Genomic DNA, 12,914 nt, shown 5'->3' with positions numbered 1-12,914 from the left:
ACTATCTGAGACGCCTCTATCACCCAGTGAATCCCTTTTGATAAGTTGCTGGGATTTAACCACCAAGCTAGGGAATGAATAGTAGGCAAACAGAGTCATGCGACTCTCTAACCGCCCCCCTAATAGTTTCTGGTTTCTTAAAATGTCCCACTGGAGTGGTCTTGTGTGGAGCTGTGCCCACTGAACTGCTGGGAGACAAGCAGAGAGGGCCTCAGTAATGACATCACCTTTCTTAGGGTCATGGTAGGGTTTGCACGCGCTTCCGATACTAGGTGGATTATCTTTTGTTTTTTCTTGTCTGGAAGGTGACACACTTGAGAAGTTGAGTCCAAGGTGAGACCCAAAAATTCTTGAACCCTGGTTGGTTCCAGCTTTGACTTTTGGAGGTTCACCAGCCAGCCCAATTTTTTTAAAATGTCTATCACTCTGTCGCATTGCTGACGGCAGAGTTCGGCCGAGTTGCTCACAATCAGAAAGTCGTCTAGATACGGAATAATCAAGACGTCTTCCTCTCTCAGATGTGCGATCATCTCCGCTATCAGCTTGGTGAAAATGCGGGGTGCAATTGAGATGCCAAAGGGAAGCGCCCTGTATTGGTATTCCCTTATTTGTCCTTTTGTGACTACTGCCAGTCTGAGGAATTTCTGAGAGGTCTTGCGGATGGGGACGTGATAATATGCATCGCTGAGATCTAGAACTATCATAAAACAGTTTGGAAACAGATTTTTTTATTGTTGACTTTATTGACTCCATTTTGAATCTTTCCTTTTTTACATAAGTATTCAACTTCCGTAAGTTTATTATAGTCCGGTAGGTTCCGTCCGGTTTGGGAACCAGGAACAATGGAGAGTAAAATCCCTTCCCTCTCTCCAGAGGGGGGACTTCTTGGATGACAGCTTTGTCTATCAGTTTTAAGATTTCTAGTTCTAGGGCTTCCTGTTCTTGAGCAGACGACCTCAGCGGTGTTACCACATAGTTTCGTGGGGGTAGGGATAGAAATTGTATGCAAAGCCCTTCTCTTATTAATTTTAATATCCAAGGGCTGGTCGAAATTTTCTCCCAGGCCGGAAGGAATTGAGATAGTCTCCCTCCCCACCCTGGGGAAGATGTCACTTGGGGGGGGGGGGTTTCTATCCCGAGGGGAGTTACCAAAAAGGAACCCTCCGTCCTTTCTTCTCCTGTCATCCCATCGGTTTTGTTCCCTTGGCGGTCTCTTTCTAAAAAATTTTCTATTCCGAAAGGGCCGCTTATTATATGTTGGGGCCAGGATGGGAAACCCTTTCTTCTTATCACCTGCTTTTTGCAGGATATCGTCCAGAGTCTCTCCAAAAAGAAACTTGCCCTCACATGGGATTGAGCAAAGTTTTTGCTTAGTTTGTAAGTCCCCCGGCCAGCTCTTTAGCCATAAGGTTCTACGCGCTGCATTTGAAAGAGCTGCAGATTTAGACGCTAATTTAATTGAGTCGGCCGAAGAATCTGCCAAAAATGCCGCGGCTCCTCTAATCATAGGGATAGACTCTAAGATTTTATTCCTGGGGACCCCATCCCTACGCTGTTTCTCTAGGCTATCAATCCAGATCATTAACGAGCGTGACGTGCAGGCAGCCGCTATGGTTGGCCTTAAGCATCCTCCTGCTGACTCCCAGGCCCCTTTAAGAAAAGTATCTGCTCTTTTATCAAGAGGATCTTTCAGGGTTCCCATATCCTCGAATGGTAATGCGAACTTTTTCGAGGCTTTAGCTACCGCAACGTCAAGTTTGGGGGCTTTATCCCATGAGACAGAAGCCTCTTCTTCAAAAGGATATTTTCTTTTAATAGAGGGAACCGATGCATTTTTCCTTTCAGGTTTCTCCCACTCCTTTTTGATTAATGCTTGTATGTTCTCATTAAGGGGAAACACTTTACGCTTTTTTTGGGCTAGCCCTCCAAACATAATGTCCTGCACAGTTTTGTCAGGACGAGGGTCCAACACCCCCATTGTTGATCTTACTGCTTTAACAAGGCCTTCAACCTCATCTAGGGGGAAGCAATGACGACCTCCACTCTCATTATCCGAAGAAGAAAATGAGGAATCCTCGTATCTGAGTTTTTACTCTCGCAGCTGGAAGAGTTAGAATTCCCAAAGGGAATAGGTTGTTTCCTACTAGCTCTCCTTTCACCTTTAAAGGGCACCTGTCACCTCGTTTTTTCAGTATGAGATAAAAATACTGTTAAATAGGGCCTGAGCTGTGCATTACAACAGTGTATTTTGTGGACCCCGATTCCCCACCTATGCTGCCAAAATACGTTACCAAAGTAGCCGTTTTCGCCTGTCAATCAGGCTGGTCTGGTCAAAAGGGCGTGGTGTCTTCCCCCAGATCTTGCTTAGTTTTCCGTTGGTGGCGTAGTGGTTTGCGCATGCCCAAGGTCCCGAATCCACTGCACAGGGGAGTTAAAAGAGCGCGATGTGCACTATTTCATTGGTGATCGGTGGGGGCGGCCATCTTCCTTTGGCCGCGCATGCGCAGAAGCGGCGCTCTGCTGGCCGCGGCTTCAGGAAAATGGCCACTGGATACCGCGCGTGCGCAGATGGAGAACGCGGCGGCCATTTTCCTGAAGCCGAGATGCGAACTCTGCTTCAGGAAAATGGCCGCCGCGATCTCCATCTGCGCACGCGCGGCATCCCGCGGCCATTTTCCTGAAGCCACGGCCAGCAGAGCGCCGCTTCTGCGCACGCGCGGCCAAAGGAAGATGGCCGCCCCCACCGATCACCAATGAAATAGTGCACATCGCGCTCTTTTAACTCCCCTGTGCAGTGGATTCGGGACCTTGGGCATGCGCAAACCACTACGCCACCAACGGAAAACTAAGCAAGATCTGGGGGAAGACACCACGCCCTTTTGACCAGACCAGCCTGATTGACAGGCGAAAACAGCTACTTTGGTAACATATTTTGGCAGCATAGGTGGGGAATCGGGGTCCACAAAATACACTGTTGTAATGCACAGCTCAGGCCCTATTTAACAGTATTTTTATCTCATACTGAAAAAACGGGGTGACAGGTGCCCTTTAAGGGAATTAAACACAGTCTCGACCTCTGATTTAATTACAGATCGTAACTCGGAGGCGAAGTTTGGGGTCTCCTCACAGAGGACTCGTTCTATACAGGAGTCACATAGCTTCTTCTCCCAAGACTGTGGAAGGGCTTTCTCACATAAGGGGCAGGTTCTATGTTTCGTCTTCCCCGTTCTCTTCCTTGCCTAAGATAAATGGAGAAGGGGAACCCCAATTACAAAAAATGAGCTTTCACGAAGATCACTCACCAATCTGACGCAGCCACAGGTACCGGTTCTGGAGGAGGGGCAGGATCCTGAGGTGTATGATCGGTGACCAGCAGCTGGTTTACCACGCTGGAATTCTTACTATGCTGCGTGGAATGGCTACCAGACCGAGAACTCCGGTTGTCCGCATAAGTTCGCTTTTTCAGAGCATCCGACTTCTGTCGCTGACGATGGCGCTGCTGCTGCTGCTGCTGCGGCTGGAGCTGCTGATCGCTGTGCTCCATGGTACTACCCTGGGACGGCATGCAGCAAGGAGTTTCCATGTGCACCTTCTTTTAAATGTTGGCACTTATCCCCTCCCCCCGTGGCTGCGTTACTGAGGAAGCGTCTTTTTTTTTTTCTCCAGTCTTCTGCACTTACTGCGCGTGCGCACGCAGTCAGCGACCCGGAAATGAAGAACTCCGGTTCCGGGGCAGCGCCATCTTGGTGCAGTCAGTAACCGCACCGCCCCTGAACCAGAAGCTCCCCATTACTTCCGGTGCGGTGCCATCTTGGAGATCCAAGCATCCTGTGCGCGGCAAAGTGCTGGAGCCCCTGACTCCTATCTGGAGTGGCGGCTGCGCTTCCCCCCGCTCACGCTTCCAGACCCATCGGTCGTAGCCGTGGCGGCGTCGGATACCGGACCAGCCGTGGCAGGGGCCTCCCCGCTGCCAGAATCCGGACTGGCCGGCTCCGGATTCCTTCGTTCAGTTCGGTCTTCATTACAGGTACCGTCCAAGAAGGTTCCCCGTCAGGGACAGGAAACCAAACTGATGCAGGGGAGAGGTACCGCCCTTTTATCCTGTAGGTTTCCTGTCTCTGAAGGGCGGATCCTCTCTCTGGTAGTGCTGTCATGGGCGACTGAGAAATCCCTGCTGAGCTTCCCGGTAAGGTCCTCACAACTCATAGATGTTCTAGATGTTATTTCTTCCTCTCTGTCCCCCAGATGGTATGGATAGGACAAACCCGTATGACTGATGGCCTGAGGCTTTTTATAGGGACCCTAGAGACGCCCCGGTCCCCGCAAGTTGCCACTGTGTCTTCTTAGGTATTAAGGTCGGGCACCCAACTTGGAATTGACTGTCCTGCCGGTCTCTGGAGCAAGGCTTGGAGACAGTTACTCCCTCGGTGTTTCTGGCTACCGGCTTCTGCGCCTCAGAAAGGAGCAGCTTGTTCCTGGCTGATCTCCCTCTGATATTCCTCTCCTGTGCTCGGCTTTCCTGCACACTCTCTGCAGTATGTTCACCTTTTAGTGTCTTTTCCCAGGAGTTGCAGCACTTCAGGCCAGCAGAGCTCCTCTCCTTCTCTCTGCCTGACAGGAACTGAACCCTGAACCCCTTTTCCCTCCAGATCAGGTTGTAAATAGGGGAGTTCACCCTAAACAGGCTTAGAGCTCCCCCTTCTGGTCTGGAGTGTGAACATGTTGTATGTGTGTGATACCTGAATGTGGTTGTCTTTCATTGCCTTCAGACATGACATCACTTCTCCCCTGAAAGGATAATGACATCACTGCGAGGACCAGGACACTGGGGCGCCGCACAAACATACACCATCAATCCATCAATAAAAAAAGGATTAACCTGATCGCTAAGTGACATAGCGAGAAACAAAGTCAAAACGCCAGAAATACGTTTTTTTGGTCGGCGCGACATTGCATTAAAATGCAATAATGGGCGATCAAAAGATCGTATCTGCACCAAAATGGTATCATTAAAAACGTCAGCTCGACGTGCAAAAAATAAGCCCTCACCCAACCCAAGATCGTGAAAAATGGAGATGCTGCGGGTATCAGAAAATTGTATTTTTTTATTTTTTTTTTAAACAAAGTTTGGAATTTTTTTCACCACTTCGATAAAAAAGAACCTAGACATGTTTTGTGTCTATGAACTCGTAATGACCTGAAGAATCATAATGGCAGGTCAGTTTTAGCATTTAGTGAACATAATAAAAAAGCAAAAAAAAACAAACTGGAATTTTTTTCCCGTTTTCCAGTACACGATATGTTAAAATCAATGGTGCCAATCAAAAGTACAACTCGTCCAGCCAAAACACAAGCCCTCACATGGCCATACTGACCAAAAAAAAAAAAAAGTTATGGCTTTGGGAAGGGGAGAAAAAAACAAAACCGAAACCATGAAAATACATCCGGTCTTGAAGGGGTTAAACACTTCTGCTGTTAATATTTTAAGGTTAATTTTTTAAGATGCGTTTTTATCATTACACATTTTCTCTAGGGTAAAAAACCCCACAACATCTTACAGTTCCAGCAAAGGAGTTGGGGTTATAGAATATCAGTGGGCATGAGATTTTTTTTAATCAGGGTAAACTGACCTGCAGTGAATTTGAAATCCACAACATATCAGTTTCACTTGGGAGTACGCTGAAATTTACTTGCAGATTTTCCCCTTAAAATTACATTAGATGTGGAAAATCAGAAGGTAAGAAGCGCAGATGAATTTAAAGTGCGTTTCTGATTTGGAAACGTGTAATCCACACATGACTGTATTAATAAAGTTTTCTTAAAGCCAAATATATCAGTATAGAAAACAAAGCAGCTTTATTTAAAACATGACATACCAAAAAGAAAAAAACTCCAACATCAATAATGCGATTAACGGCATGTCAAAAAAACACAACTCAAAAACGCAATGAAAAAAAGAAACCTAATTTACCTAATAGGTGCAGAAATCTACAACATCTAAAACTCACCATAGCCTAAAACAAGGGGGAAAACCCTGCATAATAATGGGAGCAGTGTTAATGAAATAAGAGCAAAAACTGCTCACTTTTGACCTGGTAACAGGTCCTCTTTAACCCCTTCATGACCCAGCCTATTTTGGCCTTAATGACCTTGCCATTTTTTGCAATTCTGACCAGTGTCCCTTTATGATGTAATAACTCGGGAACGCTTCAACGGATCCTAGCGATTCTGAGATTGTTTTTTCGTGACATATTGGGCTTCATGTTAGTGGTAAATTTAGGTCGATAATTTCTGAGTTTATTTGTGAAAAAAACGGAAATTTGGCAAAAATTTTGAAAATTTCGCAATTTTCACATTTTGAATTTTTATTCTGTTAAACCAGAGAGTTATGTGACACAAAATAGTTAATAAATAACATTTCCCACATGTCTACTTTACATCAGCACAATTTTGGAAACAAATTTTTTTTTTGCAAGGAAGTTATAAGGGTTAAAATTTGACCAGTGATTTCTCATTTTTACAACAAAATTTACAAACCATTTTTTTTAGGGACCACCTCACATTTGAAGTCAGTTTCAGGGTTCTATATGGCTGAAAATACCCAAAAGTGACACCATTCTAAAAACTGCACCCCTCAAGGTGCTCAAAACCACATTCAAGAAGTTTATTAACCCTTCAGGTGTTTCACAGCAGCAGAAGCAACATGGAAGTAAAAAATGAACATTTAACTTTTTAGTCACAAAAATGATCTTTTAGCAAAATTTTTTTTATTTTCCCAAGGGTAAAAGGAGAAACTGGACCACGAACGTTGTTGTCCAATTTCTCCTGAGTACGCTGATACCTCATATGTGGGGGTAAACCACTGTTTGGGCGCACGGCAGGGATCGGAAGGGAAGGAGCGCCATTTGACTTTTTCAATGAAAAATTGGCTCCAATCTTTAGCGGACACCATGTCGCGTTTGGAGAGCCCCCGTGTGCCTAAACATTGGAGCTCCCCCACAAGTGACCCCATTTTGGAAACTAGACCCCCCAAGGAACTTATCTAGATGTGTGGTGAGCACGTTCAACCCCCAAGTGCTTCACAGAAGTTTACAACGCAGAGCCGTGAAAATAAAAAATCATTTTTCTTTCCTCAAAAAAGATGTTTTAGCAAGCAATTTTTTTATTTTCACAAGGGTAACAGGAGAAATTGGACCCCAATATGTGTTGCCCAGTTTGTTGTGAGTACGCTGATACCCCATATGTGGGGGTAAACCACTGTTTGGGCACACGTCAGGGCTCGGAAGGGAAGTAGTGACATTTGAAATGCAGACTTTGATGGAATGGTCTGCGGGCGTCACATTGCATTTGCAGAGCCCCTGATGTGCCTAAACAGTAGAAACACCCCACAAGTGACCCCATTTTGGAAACTAGACCCCCCAAGGAACTTATCTAGATGTGTGGTGAGCACTTTCAACCCCCAAGTGCTTCACAGAAGTTTATAACGCAGAGCCGTGAAAATAAAAAAATAATTGTTCTTTCTTCAAAAATTATGTTTTAGCAAGTAATTTTTTATTTTTGCAAGGGTAACAGGAGAAATTGGACCCCAACAGTTGTTGCCCAGTTTGTCCTGAGTATGCTGGTACCCCAAATGTGGGGGTAAACCACTGTTTGGGCGCACGTCGGGGCTTGGAAGGGAGGGAGCACCATTTGACTTTTTGAACGCAAGATTGGCTGGAATCAATGGTGGCGCCATGTTGCGTTTTGAGACCCCTGATGTGCTTAAACAGTAGAAACCCCTCAATTCTAACTTCAACACTAACCCCAACACACCCCTAATCCTAATCCCAACTGTAGCCATAACCCTAATCACAACCCTAACCCCAACACACCCCTAACCACAACCCTAACCCCAACACACCCGTAACCCTAATTCCAACCCTAACCCTAATCCTAACCCTAATCCCAACCCTAACCCTAATCCCAACCCTAACCCTAATCCCAACCCTAACCACAACTGTAACCCCAACACACCCCTAACCCTATCCGTAACCCTAACCACAAGCCTAATCTTAACCCTATTTCCAACCCTAGCCCTAATTGCAACCCTAACTCTAAGGCTATGTGCCCACGTTGCAGATTCGTGTGAGATTTTTCCGCACGATTTTTGAAAAATCTGCAGGTAAAAGGCACTGCGTTTTACCTGCGGATTTACAGCGGATTTCCAGTGTTTTTTTGTGCGGATTTCACCTGCGGATTCCTATTGAGGAACAGGTGTAAAACGCTGTGGAATCCGCACAAAGAATTGACATGCTGTGGAAAATACAACGCAGCGTTTCTGCACGGAATTTTCCGCACCATGGGCACAGCGGATTTGGTTTTCCATAGGTGTACATGGTACTGTAAACCTGATGGAAAACTGCTACGAATTCGCAGCGGCCAATCTGCTGCGGATCCGCAGCCAATCCGCTGCGGATCCGCGGCCAAATCCGCTGCGGATCCGCGGCCAAATCCGCACTGTGTGCACATGCCATAACCCTAACCCTACCCCTAACCCTACCACTAGTTCTAACCCTAGTTCTAACCCTAACCCTAGTGGAAAAAGAAAAAAAATATTTTCTTTATTTTATTATTGTCCCTACCTATGGGGGTGATAAAGGGGAGGTTTATTTATTATTTTTTTTATTTTGATCGCTGTGATAGAACCTACCACAGCGATCAAAATGTACTTGTAACGAATCTGCCGGCCGGCAGATTCAGCGGGCGCACTGAGCATGCGCCCGCCATTTTGGAAGATGGCGGCGCCCATGGAGAAGACGGACCGACACCGGGAGCCTCGGTAAGTATAAGGGGGGGGGAGATCGGGGCACGGGGGGGGGGGGGGGCGTCGGAGCACGGGGGGGGTGGCATAGGAGCAGGGGGGAGCGGACAGGAGGACGGGGGAGCGGAGCACAGGACGGACGGGACTACGGGACAGATCGGTGGCTTGGGGGGGGCGATCGGTGGGGTGGGGGGGGGCTCACATCAGCCATGGCCGATGATATTGCAGCATCGGCCACGGCTGGATTGTAATATTTCACCAGTTTTTTAGGTGAAATATTACAAATCGCTCTGATTGGCAGTTTCACTTTCAACAGCCAATCAGAGCGATCGTAGCCACGGGGGGGTGAAGCCACCCCCCCGGGCTGAAGTACCACTCCCCCTGTCCCTGCAGATCGGGTGAAATTGGAGTTAACCCTTTCACCCGATCTGCAGGGACGCGATCATTCCATGACGCCACATAGGCGTCATGGGTCGGATTGGCACGGGTTTTCATGACGCCTACGAGGCGTCATGGGTCGGGAAGGGGTTAAGAGTTGAACAAACTGACAAGAAGTTGCTCGGCAGACTCAGGAGAAAATACTCAAAATAGGAAATAGCCATATAGTCATTACTAAATAACTAGGTACTTAAACCTTTGGGAAAGCTGCGCAACTACTGTTGAGGAAGCTGTAAAAAGAAAATCAACCCAATATTGTGTGTTACCACTATACTAATTTTTAAGCGCGTTTTATCAGAATTATAATTGTGACATGTTCCAAAGACAGTTATTGTACTAAACTAATAATGCAACATGTGATAACTTGTCCTTACTTATCTGAAAAGAGATGCTCCTGGCCCATCATGAACTGCAGATTATCGATGATAACATGGTTAATGTCATACATGTACACCGCATGCTGCATGGTGGTAATCACAGACCTAAATGGGGTGGAAAAGAAATGTGAAAAATGAGACTTATCTATTGTGCTTTAAAGAGACTGTCCCTTAAGGTACCGTCACACGAAACGACATCGCTAGCGATCCGTGACGTTGCAGCGTCCTGGCTAGCGATATCGTTTCGTTTGACACGCAGCAGCGATCAGGATCCTGCTGTGATGTCGCTGGTCGCTGAATAAAGTCCAGAACTTTATTTGGTCGTCCGATCGCCGTGTATCGTTGTGTTTGAAAGCAAAAGCAACGATACCAGCGATGTTTTACACTGGTAACCAGGGTAAACATCGGGTTACCAAGCGCAGGGCCGCGCTTAGTAACCCGATGTTTACCCTGGTTACCAGCGTAAAAGTAAAAAAAACAAACAGTACATGCTCACCTGCGCGTCCCCCAGCATCTGCTTCCTGACACTTACTGAGCGCCGGCCCTAAAGTGAAAGCACAGCGGTGACGTCACCGCTGTGCTGTTAGGGCCGGAGCTCAGTCAGTGTCAGAAAGCAGACGCTGGGGGACGCGCAGGTGAGCATGTACTGTTTGGTTTTTTTACTTTTACGCTGGTAACCAGGGTAAACATCGGGTTACTAAGCGCGGCTCTGCGCTTAGCAACCCGATGTTTACCCTGGTTACCCGGGGACCTCAGCATCGTTGGTCGCTGGAGAGCAGTCTGTGTGACAGCTCTCCAGCGATCAAACAGTGACGCTGCAGCGATCGGCATCGTTGTCGCTATCGCTGCAGCGTCGCTTCGTGTGAAGGTACCTTAAGCGACGCTGCAGCGATACAGACAACGATGCCGATCGCTGCAGCGTCGCTGTTTGGTCGCTGGAGAGCTGTCACACAGACCGCTCTCCAGCGACCAACGATGCCGAGGTCCCCGGGTAACCAGGGTAAACATCGGGTTGCTAAGCGCAGGGCCGCGCTTAGTAACCCGATGTTTACCCTGGTTACCAGTGTAAAATGTAAAAAAACAAACACTACATACTCACCTTCACGTCCCTCGCCGTCCGCTTCCTGCACTGACTGAGTGCCGGCCCTAACAGCAGAGCGGTGACGTCACCGCTGTGCTGTACTTTCACTTTGCGGCCGGCCGGAGCTCACAGTCAGTGCAGGAAGCGGACGGCGAGGGACGTGTGACAGACATCAGAGGCTGAGTATGTACTGTTTTTTACATATTACACTGGTAACCAGGGTAAACATCGGGTTACTAAGCGCGGCCCTGCGCTTAGTAACCCGATATTTACCCTGGTTACCATTGTAAAACATCGCTGGTATCGTTGCTTTTGCTGTCAAACACAACGATACACGGCGATCTGACGACCAAATAAAGTTCTGAACTTTCAGCAACGACCAGCGATATCACAGCAGGATCCTGATCGCTGCTGCGTGTCAAACACAACGATATCGCTATCCAGGACGCTGCAACGTCACGGATCGCTAGCGATATCGTTTAGTGTGACGGTACCTTTAGACCATGAATGAGGATGGGAGGAGGAAGTGATATTAGCACTTCCAAAACTGAATAAATAAAGGCCATTCAGTGTTGTGTATACAGCAATCAAAAAGGCAGAGATAGTGATAAACCATCTCTGCCATCTCTTTGGGGAGTGTCTGAACGCTCGCTCCCAGCTCTTAGGGTACCGTTACACAAAACGATTTACCAACGATCACAACCAGCGATACGACCTGGCCGTGATCGTTGGTAAGTCGTTGTGTGGTCGCTGGAGAGCTGTCACACAGACAGCTCTCCAGCGACCAACGATGCCGAAGTCCCCGGGTAACCAGGGTAAACATCGGGTTACTAAGCGCAGGGCCGCGCTTAGTAACCCGATGTTTACCCTGGTTACCAGCGTAAACGTAAAATAAAAAAAACACATACTCACATTCCGGTGCCTGCGTCCGCTTCCCTGCACTCCTCCTGCATCCTGTGTAAGCGCCGGCCAAAGCAGAGCGGTGACGTCACCGCTGTGCTTTCACTTTACGGCCGGCGCTCACAGTCAGTGCAGGGAAGCAGACGGCCAGGGACCTGACGGACACCGGAATGTAAGTATGTACTGTTTGGTTTTTTTACATTTACGATGGTAACCAGGGTAAACATCGGGTTACTAAGCGCGGCCCTGCGCTTAGTAACCCGATGTTTACCCTGGTTACAAGCGAACGCATCGCTGGATCGGTGTCACACACACCGATGCAGCGATGACAGCGGGAGATCCAGCGACGAAAGAAAGTTCCAAACGATCTGCTACGACGTACGATTCTCAGCGGGGTCCCTGATCGCTGCTGCGTGTCAGACACAGCGATATCGTATGGATATCGCTGGAACGTCACGGATCGTACCGTCGTAGCGATCAAAGTGCCAATGTGAGACGGTACCCTTACTGTGCAGCTGCAATTATATTCTAAAATGTCCTTGCAGACTCACATGGTACCAGACAAGAGCTTTAAGTGAGCCTGTTTGGTGGGAGCGCTTCATGCATGTGTTGTCACTGTTCCACAGCCACGACACATGCAGCTGCGATGCCGGACACCTGATCAGTCGGTGCGCTCCCTCTGCAGCTTATTCACTAAGCGCCATAGCTTGCCGAATAAGCAGGGACCCGATCAAGTTAGCTCATCTCTATTAATAATGCCCTACTTGTACCCCTCTTATTTTTGTACATGTCAAGTTGCTGATAACTTACTTTATATTTTGCTCCCCGTGAAAAGTCATGAAGAAAAGAGGCAGCTCTTCGAATTGATCGGCCCACTCGTCATACTTGTCTAGCTGCTCCTCCAAGCGCAGCAGAGAGAACTGGGTCAGCATTACTCTTGCCAGGCGGACATTGTTCAGCTCAAAACTCCCCCATAAGGTGTTAACCCCTTGCATGCACAAGTCCAGAGCATATTCACTGATAAATGTCGTTTTTCCACTGCCAGTGGGGCCTAAAATAAAGCAGAAAAAAAAACTAAACTAAAAAAGAGTAATACACGGCTAGCAAATCCAAGTAGCTATATGGCCAAAGTGCCTAGAAAGCTGAACGGATGTGAATGGGAGTTCCCTGGGTAAATACAATGAATTTGCACATTTTAAAAAAATCATTCCTAAACTTTATAAGCACCAAGTGTTATACTAATATCAAATTAAAGGGGCTATCCAGTTTGTAATAAATAGATCCAAATAGGGCATACAATAAAAAGTTATATGATTTT

The 12,914-nt window shown here is 47.3% G+C and overlaps 1 protein-coding gene across 1 annotated transcript in view; it reads right to left on the bottom strand.

Annotated features, from left to right (window-relative positions):
- The window catches only part of TWNK (twinkle mtDNA helicase), a 31,411-nt gene that overhangs the window by 12,873 nt on the left and 5,624 nt on the right, over nt 1–12,914 (bottom strand). Inside the window, exons 2-3 of the mRNA XM_077297236.1 lie at nt 12,407–12,647; nt 9,613–9,720 (exon numbers count right to left, since the gene is read on the bottom strand). Of these exons, the coding sequence (XP_077153351.1) occupies nt 9,613–9,720; nt 12,407–12,647 (349 nt within the window). The remainder of the gene's footprint in view (nt 1–9,612; nt 9,721–12,406; nt 12,648–12,914) is intronic.

The sequence above is a fragment of the Ranitomeya variabilis genome, chromosome 1, assembly GCF_051348905.1.
Source record: "Ranitomeya variabilis isolate aRanVar5 chromosome 1, aRanVar5.hap1, whole genome shotgun sequence".
NCBI classification, from domain to species: Eukaryota; Metazoa; Chordata; class Amphibia; order Anura; family Dendrobatidae; genus Ranitomeya; species Ranitomeya variabilis.
Note: the sequence above shows the minus strand (reverse complement) of the source record. Positions and strands in the feature narration are given on the sequence as shown.